The following is a 20,186-nucleotide window of genomic DNA, read 5'->3' on the forward strand; positions in this document are numbered from 1 at the left end:
ACTACTTCATGTGCAAGGCAAGCATCCGGCCGTGATGATAAAAATCATGTGAGGGGCAAAGAGGAAAACACAGGAACCTGAAAAGTGCCATGTTGTGGAGACATCCCCATACAACTGCTGTAATTTTATAAGAGACCCAACGGGGCCTGTGAGGATGAAGAATGGCCCAAGTTACATTCTTTCACTGGGGGATCTTTTCAGTACCCTTTAATGCTCAAACTCACACTGTTTTCTGTTCACTCCACTGCATTGCTGGCCCTCAGGCACATCAAATACAACACCGATTTTATAGAAAGTGATTTTTGTATATGTGATAGATCTGACTTTTTCCCCAACTGTTTCAAAGGCAATTTTGTTAACAATTATGTATTTTAATGACAATTTTTCTTGCATCCCAAAATTATACCTCATTTTGATTTGTTGGTGTCCTGAGTATGAAAAGCCAGATGACCCAGGGTTAGGTACTGTTCTCAGCTGAAAAAAAGGAACAAAATAGAAAGAGAAAGCTTCTCTCAAGAAATGCCAGCCCATCTGTCACCGTGTTCCCAATGAGATACGCCCTGGTGCTATTTTGCATGCCTCCATGAAAATACCAGCGGTGATGACTGATCTCTCATGATCCTGTTTCTTTAATAAGGAGACTCCCATGCTTGGCTTGTACCAGAATCATGAGGAAACTTTGGTAAATATCGTTATTTCCAGGCCCTTAGAGAATGGAGGTATACTAGGTTTACAATGACTGGTGTCCTAAAATCTGTAATTTTAACAAACATCTCCAGATGATTCCAAAGCATTTTGTCCACATTCCAGAAACACTACACAGTGTGATTCAAGGCCTGGTGCAAATGCTACTGCCTCCACCCACCACTAGAACTGTTAACATTAGGATTAACTCATTCCTCTGTTCTCTCCTCCCTTCCCCACATGTTTATTCAAGCACACAGCCATACTATCACCTCAGAGCCACCTCACTTGCCTTACAGTTCTCCCCTACTCTGCGATAGGTAGAGGTCTCCTTAAGCATATACTCAGATTTTACAGAGGAGTATTCCTATATTTCTATACCATTTGAGTTATGCCAAAATAATGACCAACATCTCTGTCTCTCCCTCCTCCCTCCTACTCTCTCTAAAAATCAATGGAAAAATACCCTTGGTGAGGATTTAAAAGACAAAAGTAAAATCTCAGAGTTATTGCTTTGTTAGGTTCTTCGCTACCCCTCTCCTCTTCCAGCTGGGTCATCGTCCTGTGTGTGGTTCTGGCAACCCAGCCTCGCCTCACCTTCCACACACGTGTTTCTGCTTTTCTTGGGGGGTGACAGCCTATGACCTGACAAATAATCAACGGTGAGGTAAGAGCAGGTCCCTTCAACAACTTTGATTTACGCGCTATTCTGAGGCTCTTCATTTATTCCAGATCTCTGTCCCTCTATTCGTGGGGATTCTAAACTGGAAAGTAAAAATCACCTAAAAGGCTGCCTGGTGATGATACAGGTTTCAATTTCCTTTTTAAAGAAAGCGAACCCTTTTGTGAGCCCGAAGATGAAAGTTGTCTGTTAAATGCAGATACTTCTGACCGTTCTGCCTGGAGGTCGGTGAAGCTGAACAAGATATTAAAGATACTTCCCCAAACTGGGTCACAACTGTGTTAGAGTATGAGAGGATTATTTCCAGAAGCCACACAATAATCCACTCGCACAGGTTGGAAAACGTAATTTAAGTAGCAATTTTGGACGTGCAGAAACTGGCCGAGGAGATGGATTAGTCAGCTAGCGTAGCGCACGGCGTGTTGCATGGATTCCATGTTAGTGCTCCATTCAGCACAACTTCATTATTTCAAAGGCTAAGCAAAAGCAAGTCTTAAAGAGTAATTTCATGACTTTATGTTGACCTCTGAACAAGTAAATAAGGAAAGTCATCCAAAATTATGGACCAAGAGAGAAAAAAAAAATTTATAAGAAAAAACACATGTTGAAGGACCTTCCAAATTAATAAGGCTTAGAGGTTATCTCATGGTTATATGCTTTTGTTTGCTTATGTGATAGATAAGATGAATATATATATTAAACATGAAAAGCCTTCTCCTAAAACTCAGTAACAAATTAGGAACATCTGCCGAGTTGCTATTGTTCTGGGAGTGCCAGGCAATGCGACGATCAAAAGAAACATTGGCTTTAAATATTTAAAAGGAGAAGACCCAAATGTGTCCATTTCAGAGTGTGTGATTGTGTATCTATAAACCCAAGGACAGCAAATAAAAAGCTTTTAATGATTTGCTATCATAGATGTACAAAGTTGAATATCTTAAAAAGTTTTTTTTTCTTGCACAAAAGCATGAGAAACGAGGAACTAGAAAGTTGAAATTTATATCAGAAGGCAGCTTTTTAGTCAGAGTAATTTCATCGCCACAATAGCAAAAAATACATTAAATAACCAAGAATTCACTTAAATAAAGTATAGTACCAACAGAAGAAAGCCATAAAATTTTATGGCCACAAGAAAAGCCCAGTGTTGCCGTAACAATTTCTGTTTTGCAAATTAGTCCAAATGTGGCAGCTTCAAACAGCCATTTGATTTCGCTCACGGATTCTGTGGGTTAGGAATTCAGACAGCAACAGGGGAGGAGCATGGCTGGATGGCTGGAACCAGGTCTGGGAAGACTGAACTGGCTGAAGGTGATTCAGTGGCTGGGGTTGGAGTCTTCCGGAGGCATCTTCACTCAGACGGTTGCTGGTTGATGCTGGCCCTTGGCTGGGACCTCGTTTGGGACTGTCAACCAGAACACCCACCCGGGGCCTCTCCAGGTTCCTGGGACTCATCCTAGCAGGGTGGGCTCAGGATAGGTGGGCTTCAAAAAGCGAGTATTCCTGGAAACCAGCTGCACACTGCCCCACCGCTCCTGACCTCCTTTGGAGGTCATACAGTGGCCACTGCTTCCAAATGCTGGTTGACCTTCCACAAACCCTCTCCAACCCAGGAACTCTCTGTGAGAGGAGAGCCAAGGAAACTGCAGCTGTGTTTTTTAAAAACCACCTGATTTAGAAATTGAAAAACACGATAACTTGGAAATGAGAAGATTAATTTTCCCTAATGAATACAGGCTTAATAGAATTCTAATCATCTTAACAAGATTTTTTTTAACTTGTCAAAGTGTTTCCAGATACCATCTAAGAGAATAAGTGGGGACCAATAGGTGAGAACATTTTGGAAAGGATGGCTATTAACAAGGGAATCCCCCTCTCGAGCACTTTAGCATTTTATAGACTACAATCAACACAGCAGCTTGGGTCCCTCTCAGAATAGACACATCAGTCTTACAGAATAGAAAGCCAAGGCCCGAGTCGTCATAGGGGTCATGCCTGTTCCCAGTACATGCCGAGGAGAGACAGGCTTATTCCATCAAAGGTGTAGAGACTACTGGTTTAATGTGGGAGTTTAGGGAGGGTAGCTCTAATTTATTCAAGATACAAATGGAATGTTCAAATGGATTAAAGGTTTTAAGTGTCAAATTAAAAAAGAAAAAAAAACCAGAAATATGTATTTAATCGTGGTGTAGATAAGGCTTTCTAAGTATAACACCAATATTGGGGAAAAAAACATGTATATAATTGACAGGTCTGATTATATAAATATTAAAACTGCACATGAAATAACTATAGACACAAAGTTAAAAGCAGATATGTAACTTGCAACATGTAAAAACAATTAGTTAATGTCCTTAATAATAAAGGGTTCTTTTCAATCAATTTTTTAAAAAAGATGATCACCCCAAATGGGCAAAGAACATGAACAAGCAGTTCACAGAAGGAAGACATTCACACGGCCAGTGGGTTTACTGGGGGAAGCTCACAGGAATGGAATGATGATTACCTAAGAGCAGCAAAAGAGCCCTTCGGTTGGACAGTGATATGGCTTTGTTATTTAGCTGTACTTAGGGCCGACTGGAGGCTCAGATATGTCAAATGGTTATTTATTACTTCTTATTACTCTACTTGAACAGAACTTGACAATGCATATCTTATCCTGAACTCTTAGGCAAAATAAGCTTGGTTTTAGCAGAGCAGCCTGCTTCTCTGTGACTGTTCTGTTTCTCCAACTTGGTCAAGAATGGCAGACTCCGAGAGCCCTTCTCTCCCCTTAGACTGGCCATGTAGGAAGTATTCCCTTAGCCAACATCTTGAAGGCTGTTCTTCAGATATGCCAAAATGATGGCTATTGGACCATAATAACAATAAATACATTGCCAATTTAATTCGCATGTCTTTTAAAATGGCAGAGCTTTTTTGGTCAAACAAACTCTTACATAGAACTCCAGTATATAAGACAGGTAAAGTGAAGCTGGGTTTCGGCCAAGAAGGGCCCTGTCCACTTTGCCTCCTTCTTGACCCTCCTCAGCCTCTGTAGCCCGTAGCCCCTGGAACACAATGGAACACCATGGCTTTGAGGTAAAAGGCAACTTCCAATTTTAGGGAGTGAGTTCCAGCGGAAGAATATATAATTCACTTTGTTAATTTGCTCAACATGTGCAAACCTAAAAGCTATTGCTTCATATTTACAGCGTTCATTGTAAAAAACAAAACAAAAACAACAACAACAACAAAACTCTTTACAAGAATTTATACCGTTCTCAGTGAGGAACACCTGACACGTAACATTTTCTCAATATTTTTATGATTAATACAGGAATGATCATTACTTTTAAATATCCTCATGGTAGCTCTCTTTGATTCAGTAAAAAAAAAAAAAAAAAAGTAAAGCAAACTACATGAAACACATGACTTTAAAAGCCCAGGTTTTGCCTCTGAGGTTGAAACACCAGGCATTTTAGGATGCACTCAAGCTGAATAAAGTGCAGTGAAATAATATGAAAACTACTATAAATAGGGATTTATGGTAGGGTAGGTCCTATGTATGTAACTAACTGGTGGGAGGACAATGAGAATCTGTACACAACCCCAAAAAGGTCAAAAAGATCCTTTGAACTTAGTTTACTCCAGAAGCATATAATCAGTGCAAAAAACTATACACCAGACAAGGATGCGGATGGACAGGTGCATGGAGGTGGTGCCAGGAGGTGGGTTTAGGCTGGTGGGCACCTCCCTGAGGCAGAATTCAGATGCCAGGCCAAGCTGTCTGTCAGAACAGAGCCTAAACCATGGATCCCTTCCCTTTTCACTCCCTGCCTGGTCAGGCCTCAGAAACTACTATAAATACCAATATTCCCCTACTCAGGAAGCTAAGCCTCCCAAGCCTAATAGGCAGGTTCGGCCCTTTAAAAATATTGCTGTGCCAACCCCGGGACCACCTCCCACACCTGTGCCTGAGCAGCTATTGGGGTTTCGCATGGATGCCCCACACAGCCTCCGTGGCTGTTAGAGGCTTGTTGCTGTGGAATGAGTCCAGGGACAGCATACAGCTGCTAATTGCCCATTGCCAAAAATCGAAAGGGAATAGGGTTCTCTGGGAAAGTTACCCTGAGAAAACTGTGGGAAAAGGAGTCAGAATTTTCATCCTCTTTAGAATGTTCACGTCACTGAGTGTGGATGAGGTGTGGTGCAGCATCTGTGTGGCTGAAAACTCGGGAATATGATCCAGATCAGAGTCAGCAGTAGTGCTGGGACCACCGTGAGGGCCTCCAAGCCGTGTCCCTGCTAAACCGCCAGATGCGGCATTTAGAAACATTGGCCCACCGCCCAGAGGCCCTAGAGAGAAACCTGAGATTGTCCCATTTCCTCCTCTCGGACTGAATGCGCATTCACAGTTAGTTGCATACACTGGAGGAATCATTTCACAGTGTATACAGTGTACAATATATTGACACATCACATTGTACTCTGTAAATGTATATACTTTTTATTGGTCAGTCATACCTCAGGAAAGGTGGGGAAAAAAGAAAAATAAAACAAGAACAAAAAGACTAGAAGGAAAACAATAAAACAGTATTTTGTCTCCGAAGATCCCATTCACTTTGCTCACCCATCAGTTATCTGCTCTGAACCACAGCAAGAGTAATAACTCGTGGGAGAAACTGGGAGGATCCAGGAGTGCCCAGACACAGTGTAGGAGGGGTCCCCTGGAGCACAGGGGGCTCCCGATCAGTGTTTTCCCACAGGAGCATGACAGCGTTTGGGGGTAACGTAAGTCTTCCATGGGCAGGCTTCGTGTGAGCACTGTGAAACGGTGGTGCCTTTGACCTTCAGACATACACGCAAAGAGCACCCTGAAGTCCTTGCAACCATGAAAATGCTGAGACTCCTTTCCCTATGCCCCCTAGAGAACTGGTACGAACCATGCTGAGAACTCCCAAATAACTTGTCATTGTAGGGAACAATATAGGGATCTCCCAACACGGGCTAAAATCTGGGAGTTGGCCCACAACAGTTACTGAGGAGCTATGAGCTCAGACAGCTGCTATGGCACAATGGAGTATTGGATGTTTGCTTTATAGGGTGTGCACAACGTTTACTGTGTCCCTCCTTCAGCTACAGCTTTCGATTCAGTTTGGTTTATTGTTATGACTGTTCATTTCTGCTGCCTTGAATATATGGCTGACATTAGGGTGATTGGAATTGCTGTCCTCGTCATTTCGGGGTTGTAAACACTAAATGTGAGGCTGTGTTCTTGGGTCTTGTTGAGATTTGAAACTTTGTTTTTGTGGCTTTGCTCCTCTGTGTTGGAAAGGGTAAAAAACAGGCAAGTTCTCAGGTTGAAGCACTTTTCTTCTTGTGCATGTCTGATTTTGCAATATCCGTTAGAGGACAATAAGGCTAAAAATCTATATTTGAGAAAAGGTCCATCCAGTCCAAGTGCAGCCTATTTCTCCATGTTTTGCCAAGCTGAAATGATCTCTTAGTTGCATATGATTTCATGGGCTATAGCCCACCAATTTTACATAATTTAAGCTTGGGAGACTTATACCAATGCAGCTCACTTCTAAATTATAGGGAACAGATATCAGGGGAAATGCTTGAAGGTTGTGCAGAGGAGTAAGAAAAGAATTTGACAGGTGAGGAATAGGAAATATATTGAAAGAAGCAAATGGATTCTTTAAACAATCAAAACAAAGAGTTTTCTTGTTTCCTGAGCCATGGGTAAGTGTTCTTGAACACTTTATCAGGTTTTATGATTCGCAGAAAAGTTGGCTAGTAACTTCTTTGAAGGTCACTGGTTTATTTTACTGTGGAATTGACATAAGCAATTTGAGAAGGAGAGATTCCCAATCTCCATCCTCTCTCGAAATTGTTTTTCCTGTCTAAAACACCTCTCACCCTCCCATCACTTCTCCCAGAGTCCTAGTTAAGAGACTGTCATTCTCCCTGTTCCCAGACTTGCATCATGATAACAAAAACTTGAGGTGCCTGGTAAATATATAGACCACCAAGCCTATCTCATTGAGATTCAAATCCAGTAGCTCCGGATTGGGGTCTGAATCCAGGTGATTTATACCTTCAGGCACATTTGGGAAACAATATTGCTCTTCAATGTTCCTTTGATAAAAATATAAGTGACAGGTCAGCACAAGGAGACTATTTCATTTCGGACACAAGCTCATGAATATGGGGACAAATGACCTTTTCACTATATGACCTTTCCATGTATCCAAAGAAGTAAGTTTTAACTTACAAAATATTTCTGGATTCTGAAAAATACTTGCACTTACTTACAAAATACTTTACACAACACAGAGAAACTTCTAGAACATAATGGAAACATCCCTGCACACAATATATAATTTCACAACGCAGAGTACTAACCACTATACGATCACGGCAAGCTACTGGGGACCTACAATATATAATTTCAATGGAAAGCTTCTCTCCTCACCCCCCAGCCCCCAACCAAACTACCAAGATGATCGACATCTGTCTTAATTTTTAAAGGAAAAAATATATACTCTGTCAGTGTTGGAAAGAACTTGGAATTAAGTCGAGGTGTAATATGGAAGTGGCACACGTGAGGTGCAAGATTGGATTTCTAAGGCTGCTAACACACAATGTCGCAATTATTTTAAACACAGTTTAGATGCTTTGGGGAGAAACAATGAATGACAAGTCATGTTTTCACAACACTTTCAAATGCTCGCCTCTCAAGAGATAACATGAAGTACAGTAATAAAAGACCAGGTGTGAATGTAAATTGATTAAGAACAAATTCATTTTAAGAAGTTAATAATATGAGTTCATATTATTGAGTGCCTAGCAGATGCCAAATTCTGTGCTTGGTGCATCCAAATATATTATTACATTGAGTCCACATACTAGTAACAATCCTACAAAAGACTACCAGTGTTTAATTGAAGAGGAATGTGAGCCCCAGAGGAGTTAAATATTTTCCCAAAGTCACATAGAATTTCAGAAATTTGGTCTCCCTTCTGTTGGTCAATGTATGGTTAGTCTAAACTATGTAACAGCAGCTAAACTAACCTATAAAAATTCATTTTAAAATTTATATACAATAAAACTCTCATAATTTATTCTTCAGTTTTTACTCTGCCTTGCCCACCTCATGCAATACAAGATTTGCAGATTATTATTATTCATTTAGCCTTCTCAAAGAATGATTGCTTTCTTGGAGAAAATGAAATGTAGATTTAAGTAAACTGAAATTGAGAAGATATCTCTCAAATCTGGAGTTTGAGGAACATGGTTCATTAGGGGAGGATTTAGTAAAACACAAATCTCTCTAGATTTTTTAGAAGCTCTGAATGGTATTGCTGTCTAGAGTCATAGTGGAAATTTATATAGTTCTTTGTCTGTCATATTTGCTGCAAAGAATCATCTCCTTTAAATATGGGTTTGTCCTCTCAGCCATTCTGGTTGCTGTGCTACCCCATATTGACAAGTGATAAATGTGACTATTTCACCCTCACAGCAAATGATGGAAAAGGTTGTATAAAGATCCTAAAGTCTAGGACTTTTTAAAAAAATATTTTTATGGATTTCAGAGAGAGAGATAGAAACATCAATGATAAGAGAGAATCATTGATCGGCTGCCTCTTGCACATCCCAGTCTGAGACATTTTGAACCATTTACTCTTCTAATCTCTGGACTAGATTTTGAAGAACTGATGTAGAGGTCTCATGATCAGGCCCATGGTTTCACTGAAATGTCATCATAACTGAAGCAGCTCCGAGTTTTAACAATTGGGAAATGTTTAGGTAAACTAGAGCACAGTGGCATGGTGGGACACAAAACATCCTTCAAAATGGAGTGAAGGCCATGCCAGTAGGCAGAAATGAGTGTGCAACGTAACAAGAGGATCCATGCTTCAAAGGATATACACCCCCAGGAGCTCAGAGAGTTACAAGAGAGCAGCAGTCCTCTGAGTGTGGTCTCCAGCTTCATGCAGATCCATGAACTTGGTGGTCCCAGTGTGCAATCAGAAAAGCATGTAAATCCAGAGTTACTATTTAGAAACTTTTATAACAACAGGGTAATTACTGTTGAATTTTAAAGGTAAAAGAACAGCCCAGCCTGTTTGGCTCAGTGGTTGAGAGTCAACCCATGAACCAGGAGGTCACAGTTCAATTCCCAGTCAGGGCACTTACCCGGGTTATGGGCTTGATCCCCAATAGGGGGTGTGTAGGAGGCAGCCAATCTATGATTCTCTCTCATCATTGATGTTTCGATGTTTCTCTCTCCCTTTCCCTTCCTTTCTCTCTGAAATCAATAAAAACATTTAAAAAATAAAAATTAAAATAAATAAAAGAACAAAACTGGGCTTGTATTTTTTATTTAGTTATTCAGTTTTATTTAGTAATTTACTTTTATGGTATTTCACAAAAGTATGTATGGAATGCATTGAAAAAAACAACAACTTCCTCATGGATAGTTTAGAAATACTTTATGTATTGAAAAAAATGCATTGCTGCTAACATTAAATATGTAACACATTTTTTCAAAAGAAATGTCTTTTTATGGATATTGCAATTTTATTTTGATAAAGAGGCAATTATGGTGCCTGGTCAGTTACTTGTTATTAAATGACTATACTTGGCCAGAATGAGAGCATTGTTTTATTTTTTCCCCCCGTGGATTTAAACAACTTTTAAATATCAAATGCTATTTCATGCTGCAGGGGTGTGACAACAAAATTCCGTTTAAATGACTAAATCATTGCCGGAACATTATTGACGGGGTGGGAGGGGGGCAGCAATCCTACAGAAACGTGTTGATTAGGTTCCTGTGCAACCAAATAGAAATGTCAGGATCCTCCTCCACTTACGATGCGGGGACCAGTGCACTGAGGCATGAGAGAAGAAGTTGATTTACAATTCGAAGGAAAAGCAGCAGTAAAATAATTGAGAGCCGGAAAGCAATCTCACTCCTGCCAAATTGCTTTCCTCCATGCATGCTCCATTTAGGGACGCTCTTTGGATACTCACATTTAGTTTGTGCATATTTCCTCTCCCCTGTGAATGAATATTCCGTCCTGTTGGATTAGGGCTGTTTCTCGGCTGTGATCAGCAAAAGAAAATATTCAAGTGACCCAGTCCTGGATTGTGCCTGGAGCTTTATAAATGGGAGATGGTTGTTGATATATTTCTAAGGACGAAGGCCCTACACGGCCTGTCAATGAGAATCTTCTCGTTCCCTAAATTGCACAAGCCCGGGTTCCTTTCAAATAAGCTTTAATTTGAGTTTGCGGGGATCAGACATGTGAAGGCAGTTTGCAAATTGTAAGGAGTTGGTACAATATTTGTTAACAAGAGCCACTGCTGCTACCACAATTATAATTTGTGGCAGAGATTTAATGAATATCGACCTTGGTGTTGCTGTGTCTTTCTTTGCCCATGAAGTATTCATGGACAAGGAAAGCCTTCCCCTCCCTGCCTCGGAGTAATTTCCTCTAGGAATTAATCTGATATTCATGGATACATACATAAAATGTGTGTGGTGTTGTCAAATCCTCACTTAATTGGTTCCCTGAGTCACATAGATATTGAGTCATTTATTTATAATTGTTGGAAGTTGGTGACAAAACTTGGCTGAGAAGTTTGGTTCTTATGCCATTGTTTGGCCCATGGAAGAATATTCTTATGCCTTGCACAAGAGCAAGAATTTAAAGATTAAAAAAAATACCTTTATATTGAAATATGGAGGGGCCATCTTTCTTTCAACCTTCCTTGCTCACATTAGAAAATATTTTTGCTCATGAGAAATGCAATCCGAACAGATTTATTTTGAAGATTGCCTCATGTGAGCCTCTGACACATCCACGAGCTGGAATCAAAATTCTAATGCTCTCCAAAGATAAGGCGTGAAATACCATTGGGGGAAGAATAGAGGTATGGAAAGGTAGTCAGAAATAGACAATGCAAATTAGCTTTGAGCACATGCCTGTTTTAAATGTAAAATTGCCTATAAGCTGGGGCCAGTTATACCCTGAGTAGCTAGAGGAGGATGGGGATGAATGTGAAGGGAATTTTTATGCCCTTCCCCCCAAAAATCTACAGAACCACAATCTGTGTGCTCTAAGATTGATAGTCTCTGATTTTCCTGGCCAGACATCTATCCCTGGTGAACCAGGGCGTCCCAGTGTTCATCAGCACTGGCACTGTGGTGCTTTTCTCCCCTATCTTCACTTCACATCAAGAGGCCTTTTGTTCTTTACATTAAAAATAAATGTGCCTTTTTTTCTTTTTTAAAAAATTGTTTTATTGCTTAAAGTATTACAAAGAGTATTACATATGTCTCCTTTTTTTCCTGCCCTTAACAATCCCCCGACCTCCCTTACCCGCCAGTGTCTTTTGTCCATTGGTTATGCTTATATGCATGCATACAAGTCCTTCGGCCTTTGTCATTAGCCTCAGTCACACCACAGTTCTGCATTGCTCTGTGACCAAAAATAAGGATTTTAAGAGCCATGAATGACAAATGGTGGGTTAGACGTTTAATCACATGAGGTTGTGCACACACATGCACATACATATATACGTACTAGTATGTGCACCACTCACATCCACATCCGCACCAGAAATCTCCTACCTGAGGTGATAAGGATTGGCCAGTTAAAGCAAATTACCTAGAAAAACATGTGATGCATACATCACTGAGACATCTTAACTTAAAACACATCTATCTATGTGCCTTTATTTCCCCACCTTTGATGGAAAGGTTGTCTCCACCCCGTCCCTCACCTCCCCCATCAAATGAAGATTTCCAAATGCTTTCCAAAAGCAAGTGAGGCTTTTCCTGAGTAGAGGTCTGATGGTTAGAGGGCCTCCACTGTTTTCATAAACGACACCCTTGAGACATCACCTTTCCTATCCAGCTCAGGTTTCTTTAAGTGGTGTGAGTGCATGGGCGCCTGTGTAGCCATCTGTGTGCAGAACCAGCCTGGACCCTCAAGATTTTATTTTAAAGCTTTACAGTTCTCCTACCACACCTGACTTTATCTAGTCTTTCCAAAGGATTCAACTTAGTTTTTATGGCATTAACCTTTCATTTGCTTACATAAAATTTCACTAGATTTTATAATTCTAATAACAACTGAGACTTGCATTAAGAGCTTTGGAAGAAAACCCAACTGATGCTTGGAGTGTTCAGCGTCAAGTGTTGCTAACAGATATGTGTAGGCCTCCCAGAGTTACCTACTAGCTTCAGCTTTCAGCATGTACTGAACATTTGTCACTAAAGAGATACGAGGTGGTTTATTTAACTCTGGTTTTCTAATCTCTAAAAAGCTCAGAATAAAGTTTGTGACACATTTCCAGGTATTTATAGGACATGATGGTTCACATTTTCTTCCTACCTTAACCTCTGACTTTATCTTTTTTTACTTGTTTTTTTCTTTTACGCTCACAGATTTTCTTTTCATGTCCCATTAGACCAGCGGTTCTCAACCTATGGGTCGAAACCCCTTTGGGGGTCTAACGACCCTTTCACAGGGGTCGCCTAAGACCATCGGAAAACACATATATAATTACATGTTGTTTTTGTGATTAATCACTATGCTTTGCTTATGTTCAATTTGTAACAATGAAATTGGGGTCACCACAACATGAGGAACTGTATTAAAGGGTCGTGGCATTAGGAAGGTTGAGAACCACTGCATTAGACTAAGGGAGCTCCAATCTTTTGCTAGAATAGCAATGTGATTGTGCTTAATGGGTGTTTGTTTTTGCTGTTGTAGCCCATGTTCTGCAAGATTTATTTTCTAAAGGTAGCACATGAAGAATAGTGTACTTAGTTAAAATTATCCTTGAACATCCCTTGAGAAGGCTCTGTGGCTCAGCCCAACCTATCATATCTCCAGAGGTCTAAAGCCCTTAGTTTTTCCATCAGCTTTGGAATAGATCAAGATTACGTGGAGTGTCAAAGGAAGCAGTTTGGCGTGTTTTCAGGGGGGTATCTGGCAAAATGTAGGTATATTTAAAACTAGAGGGGTGTGGGATGGTCACACAGAGGCTCGTGAGAACTGACATGTATGCCTATCACCGAAGGAATTTTAAAGCACATTGTGCCTGGTATTATTTATAAATGTATTCCTCCCTTATGGATTAGCTAGGTCTCATCTTACTGAGAAAATTAAGACAGAAACTCAATGTTTCCTTTCCACATATTCAATAGGACATGCCAAGAAACTTTTACAGCAGTAAAATAAGATGAAAATGGAAAACCTTTGCTTGCATTTCCGAGCCAGGAAGAATACACTCTTAATGTGTTTTTTTTGTTTTGTTTTTTTAAATATATTTTATTGATTTTTAAAATATATATTTTATTGATTTCTTTACAGAGAAGAAGGGAGAAGGATAGAGAGTTAGAAACATCGATGAGAGAGAAACATCGATCAGCTGCCTCCTGCACACGCCCCACTGGGAATGTGCCCACAACCAAGGTACATCCCCTTGACCAGAATCGAACCTGGGACCCTTCAATCCGCAGGCTGACGCTCTATCCACCGAGCCAAACCAGTTAGGGCCACTCATAATGTTTTTAAGTTGGTGTTTCAAAAATTAATAACTTCACTATTTCAAGTTTATAAGTTAGTTCTTGGGTGGTCACACTGCTGACGTGAAAATGGACTCATTTTCTCATGTGTTCTTAAATTGAAGTAATTTCTTCAAACCTTAAACTTTTAGAGCAATGTGTGCGTTCGGAATATCAGGGCCCGTTCCCATGTTAGCTGGAAATCTTTAAAATATGGGCTTCTTAATTTATTAGTAACTCGGCACCTCTTAATAACAGACAGAGTGTTTACACTTCACATATGTCCTATTAATAAACTAATAAACTGTTAGTCTTCAAAATAGACCTACACATAATACCAGTATTAGTGTTTTTCTTGGTAGACTATCAATGCAAGGCTGTTATTTTGTGGGATTTTTCTCCCCCAATCTATACTTTTTTTAATTCAAGATGCCTGAACTGGAGTATTTTTTTTTTAGTTCAGACAAATTTGGGAATATAGCATTTGACACTTTTGAGACCGTGACGCCTGAGGACACCTGATTTGGTTTTAATGAGGCAGCATTGCATATGCTGTAGGTTTCAGAGTGGGCTTGGGTGAGACTGCCTGGTTTTAAATCTTGGCTCTCCCTTTTACTGAACACGGTAAATTATTTATGTAATCTGTGCGCCTCAATATCCTCATCTATAAATGTGCATATTAATAGCAGTATCTCCCTCATGGGGTTATTAGGAAGATTAAATGAAATGGTATATTTAAAGCACTGAATCAGTCCTCATGTGTTATAAGTTCTCAATAGATTCTTATTCATGTCAACCTTGTTGTGTACTGGGGGATGGGATCCACCCCAGCGGGTGCCCAGTAAATATCAAATGACTGGTTAAAAGGAATTGTGATGCCTTGCTGCTCTGGTCTTTCACCTCCACCCATCCTCTGTCCATGCAGGTGGCCCCAGCCATTAAGGAGAGGATGATGAAGAAGGGAAGCCTGATGCTGGGCTATCAGCCCCACCGGGGGAAGGTCAACTTCTTCCGCCAGGTGGTGATCAGCCCTCAAGTGAGCCGGGAGGACATGGACTTCCTCCTGGACGAGATAGACCTGCTGGGCAGAGACATGTAGCTGTGGCTTTTGGTCCCCCAGAGGCACGGGTCTGTCCTGGGGAGGGTTACAGATCCAGGATGTCTGGGGACAGGCACATAGGCGATTACAGCCTTTCTGATGAGAAATAGGAAACACGCCCATCCAGGCCCAGCAAAGCCAAAATGCTAAGCGAATAGTGTTTAGGACTCTAGCTGCCTGGGCACTACTGTTGCTGTAAAAGAGGAAGTGAAAAGTGAATTTTCTCAAGGATTATTGCTGGGACCGAGAATTGTAGAGAGTTTAGTAAATATCATGTGGTGCCTGGAATCGAAGCTTTTGTTGCTCTTTAAAGAATATCTAAGTTAATAGTTTAAAGCTGAGGTTCTCAAAGTGCAGTCCCTAGACTAGCAGCATGAGCAGCACCTGAGAACTGGTTTAAAATGCAGATCCTTAGCCCCGCCTCCTACCTGCTGAATCAGAAACTCTGGCGCCCAGTGGCGCCCAGTCTTCTTTCTGGATTGTAAGGAGTCTTTCCGGGTGATTCTGAGACAAGGTAAGACCTGAGAACCAGTGGTTTACTGAAGCCTCGTAATGACTGAACAATTGCTCTGATGTTTTGCCAGCAAAGGAATATCGAATATTTCAGTGGTCCCTGAGCCAGTCTTTGAGAATATAGCTGCGGCATTGGTAGCACAAATGTTTAGGTGCGTCAGAAGTATACCAGAGCTATTTTTGAAAGAGAAGCTACTTAAGATGTTTACTTTATAAAGATATATCTTTTATGCGGGCTGAATGTTTATTCTCAAAAGTTGAAATTAACCATTATCTATTCTAAATTATTTAGAGAGAAAAATAAGACAAACACTGTGTTGTATGGCCCTTTAAATCAAAGCAATAATCTTAATTCACTTCTGAAAATCATTGTATCATTAGTTTGGCATAGACGCTAGATATGTGTGTCTCTAACTATGTACCTCTTTTGGCTTGAGGGGCCCATTTCTTAGCTGGCACTCTGCTTGTAGGAAATAACCAGAATGAAGTCCACAGTGATACATTCCCTTTCTCAGGCTTTGAAATGTTAGTGTCGATATTTAAATGGTTCATATTGGGCAGAGAATCTGGGAATTAGAAACCTTTCAGTGCAAATACCTCCTCCATTTTCCCTGGGAGTAGGTGATGGTAGTTCTGTCTCTTATCCTGCCCCTAGATATCTAGGAGAATCTTATTTAACTGAGAAATAAGCAAAATGCAGAGGTATGGTTGCAGAGTTCAACTAGGTAAAATGACGAATCTAACTAGAGTGCCGATTTGGAAAGCAAATGATTGGAAAGTTAGACTTAACACATGAATTAACCTTTGGTACCCCATCATTAACTTGTGTCGTTTAAATTTTGAAGAGTAAAAATCAGATATGGATGTACTCTGCTTTTATTCCATTTGTAGGTGTGTGGTTTCTTTGTATCTCCACTGGGCAAAGAATTACTTCCGTTTCTGGTGATAGGGATTTGTGTTGTGAGCATTCCATTTCTCATTGCCTTTTGTTGTACTATCCTTATAAAATGTTCCTGAAATGGATGTTTGCAGTAATGTGGGTCTCATGAAATAAAAAGCTACATTAGCACACAATTAGTGTTGTTTTCTTTTCCTGTTATTTCCTTTTTACTAAACGAAACCAACACAGTTTAGAAGTGATGTGGGCTCCGTTGGCATTTTAGCTAAACAATTGAGTAGGTTGCAAGCTGTTTTTAGTTGTTAACACCTTGAATTGAATGGCAACAGCAGCTGTAGCAAAGTGTGGGCTTGCCTCTTATTTAGACCTTTTTCTTCTCCTGGGCAAGGTAGGGAAACTGAGTAGCCACAGCTCAGCCTCAGCTGCGCGTTGTGTGAGAGATGCAAGTTCCTTGATCAATTAAAAAGCAGCTGCTACCAGGTAGTTTGAAATTTCCATTTGGTTCTTTAAATGTCAAGATGTACAGCACAATCAGGTATTGACTGAATGGTCAAGAATGATTTTTGTATAAAAGGTTAATTATAATTCATTCGCTCATTAAACGTATTGATAGTGGTGCTACCGTGTTCCAGGCAGTTAGCTCGGTGCTGGGATAGGTATTTGTATGTGTGCAGTGAATGAAATAGAAAAAGTCCCTATTCTTCTGAAGCTTTTAACCTACTTGGGGCAGACAGTCAACAAGTAAGTATGTAACAGGTCAGGTGGTAGTAAGTATTTTGAAAGTGAGAGCAGGGTGTGCTATTGGGGAAAAGTGGGTTAGGCAGGGTCTCTCTGTAAAGTACCATTTAAATGGAGACTAAGAAAGTAAAGGAGAGAATCATTGAGTATCTGGGGGAAGGGTGTTCCAGGTGGAGGGCATGGTGAGCTACAGGCCCAGGGAGCTGCACGCATGATACTTCCGAAGACAAGCATGGAGGTAAGCACGGCTCGCGCAGAGGGAATCATGGGGTGAATGGTGGATGATGAAGTCAAAGAAATATCTGGGAGTCAGTACACTGGGCCTTGTAGGTGGGGACTTGTTAGATGGAAACACGTTAGAGAATCTGAAGAAGGTATTGAATGATTCGACTTATATTTTATTTATTTTTAATTGAATTTACTGGGGTGGCATTGGCTCACAAAACCATACAGGTTTCAGGTGTACAACTCAACAAAGTGTCATCTATACACTGTGTCGTGGGCCCATTGCTCCAAAGTCTCTTTCCTTTCCCATCCCCACCCCCTTTGCCCACATCCACCTCTCCCCCACCCCCTTTCCCTCTGGCTGTCACCACACTTTGTGTCTATAGGTTATGTATATATGTTTCTTTTAATCCATTCACCTTCTTTCATCAAGCCCCCAACACCCTTCCCCTCTAATAGCTGTCAGTCTGTTCCATGTATCTATGCCTCTGTTTCTATTTTGTTCATCAGATTATTTTGTTCATTAGATTCCACATTTAAGTGAGGTCATATGGTATTTGTCTTTCTCTGATTGGCTTGTTTCACTTAGCATAATAATCTCCGGGTCCACCCATGCCATCACAAAAGGTAAGATTTTCTATGTTGCTTTGTTTTGTTTTTAAATGGCCGAGTAGTATTCCATTGTGTAAAATGAACCACAGCTTTTTTATCCACTCATCTACTGTTGGGCACTTGAGCTGTTTCCAGATCTTGGCTATTGTAAATAATGCTGTGATAATCATAGGAGTGCATATACTCTTTGGAATTAGTGTTTCCGGTTTCTTTGGACGGTTCCCAGAAGTGGGATCTCTGGATCAAAAGGCAGCTCCTTTTTTAATGTTTTGAGGAAACCCCATACTGTTTTCCACAGTGGCTGCACCAGTCTGCATTCCCAACTTTACATTTTAGAAGGATCACTGGGAATACTGTTTGGAGAGTAGTGGGTATGTTGGCAAGTGTGTACTCAGGGTGACCAAATAGGAGGCGATTGCAGTTGTTTGAACAAAAAATAATGAAAATTTATACACTAAGGTTGTAGTGAAGGAAGAGGCTCAGTATTAGGCATTTAAAGGTAGAGTTGATGGGGTGGCTAGTGGAGTGGAGTGTTCAAGGAGAAATAAAGAATTAAGAATAGTGTCATATACTTTTAGCCTGCACAACAACCTCCTTACTGCATCCAGACAGTGCTTTGGGGCATGGTCCAATCTCCTCATCAAACTGCAACCTGATTAAAACACAAAACGGATCCCCTCTCTCACTTTCTTGGAAACTTTCATTGACTTTCTGTTTGCTCTTAGGATTGACAACTGCCAACTTTGCAGAAGACCATCAGCAGGCCTGTTGGTCAAGCAAAGCTAAGTTAATTAGCCCCATTGAGTGCGGGAGAGCATTGCCTTGAAAGACTCTTCTTGGTGTCTCAAAAGGGAGAGGTTGGAGGAGGATATTTACAGGCTTCCGGTCTGTGCTCAAGGGGCCTATGGTGCGTCTTTCAAGGCAAACTGATTGGGACACAGTTCATCATGTCCTAGTGGAGAACTGGTGGGCACAGCCAGATGAGAATCTTGACCCATGCCCTGATGAATAAGCTGCTGTGTGACCAGCAAGCTGTTTCTGCAGGTGAGGCAGTCTCTTGTCCTGATGGGAGAAGAGACAAGTCAAGAGTTTGTCTGGATAAATTGGCTGGCAGGAATTTGCTAAAGCAAACAGGAAAGTTGTTCATTGATTTACAGTCTTGACTTTTTGAGCAAGAATCTCCTGAAACAAATGGTTAAATCACGTTGACATAAGTGATCTCAATCCTGATAGGTAAGCTCTACAGAGGCAAGTGACTTCCATTTTCAGGATAAAGATCAAATTCTGCACGTGGCTGCCAAGGCCCAGCATCCTGCCAACCCCCAGGTTAACTTTAAATTGTGCTGCCTCCCTCTTGCTGAGAGCCAGAAAAATGAGTCTTCTTTCAGATCCCACCCCACCGCCTGCCTCTTTACCCTGCATGCCAAAACCTTTGGATGTAGTACTCCCTCTTCCTACAGTGCGATTTCCCCTTCACCTAACTAAATATCTGCTTACAGTTTATATTTCAGCTTGATTCGCAGTTCCGTGGAGGCGCCTTCTCTAGCTGCCCTCCGCCTATCCAAAAGGGACTCTGCAGCAATAGAAGCTCTTTGTAATTTTCTTAAAATACACGCGTCACTCTTTGCAATTGCATATCTCTGTGCATTTTTAAAATTAAGATGTATTGTCCATTGGAGACTTAGCACATAATCATCACTCAATAAATAATTGTGAAAATAAGGGAGGTTGGCATACAAACTGTGATATTGAATGTTTGGGTTAGTAAATGTGCCCCTGAAGAAAAAGAGGAATGTTCCTCCTTAAAAAAAGAACTTAGATTTGGCTTGTCACAGAATAATTTTCTTCTTTGGACAAGTGTGATTTTGATCTCTGAATATTTGCTCACAAGAATGTAAAACTAGAGCCATAATCACCTTAAGTTATCACAAGTTGTGGGTTGGTTAACATTTCACTAGCATTACCTGGAATAGACTCACACGTGAAATATTCTGCAATTCTGACTTATATCTGATAACAATATGGCTCATGTGGATGGGGAGTTTGAAACAATTTTTATTCTGCTATTTGAAGGCTTTGAGATTTCCTTGTGTTGGTCACTTCTGCTGGGGAGGTTGTTGGGAGAACTGTTGCCATAATCTGCTTCTGACCACTGAGTCCAAAAGAGTCC

The 20,186-nt window shown here is 40.7% G+C and overlaps 1 protein-coding gene across 1 annotated transcript in view; it reads left to right on the top strand.

The window, feature by feature from the left end:
* Window positions 1-15,890, top strand: part of GADL1 (glutamate decarboxylase like 1) — a 138,294-nt gene extending 122,404 nt beyond the window's left edge. The window contains exon 15 of the mRNA XM_023752908.1: window positions 14,857-15,890. Within this exon, the coding sequence (XP_023608676.1) occupies window positions 14,857-15,030 (174 nt within the window). The 3' untranslated portion in view covers window positions 15,031-15,890. The remainder of the gene's footprint in view (window positions 1-14,856) is intronic.
* The last annotated feature ends 4,296 nt before the right edge of the window (window positions 15,891-20,186 follow it).

The sequence above is a fragment of the Myotis lucifugus genome, unplaced genomic scaffold, assembly GCF_000147115.1.
Source record: "Myotis lucifugus unplaced genomic scaffold, Myoluc2.0 scaffold_39, whole genome shotgun sequence".
Taxonomy (NCBI): domain Eukaryota; kingdom Metazoa; phylum Chordata; class Mammalia; order Chiroptera; family Vespertilionidae; genus Myotis; species Myotis lucifugus.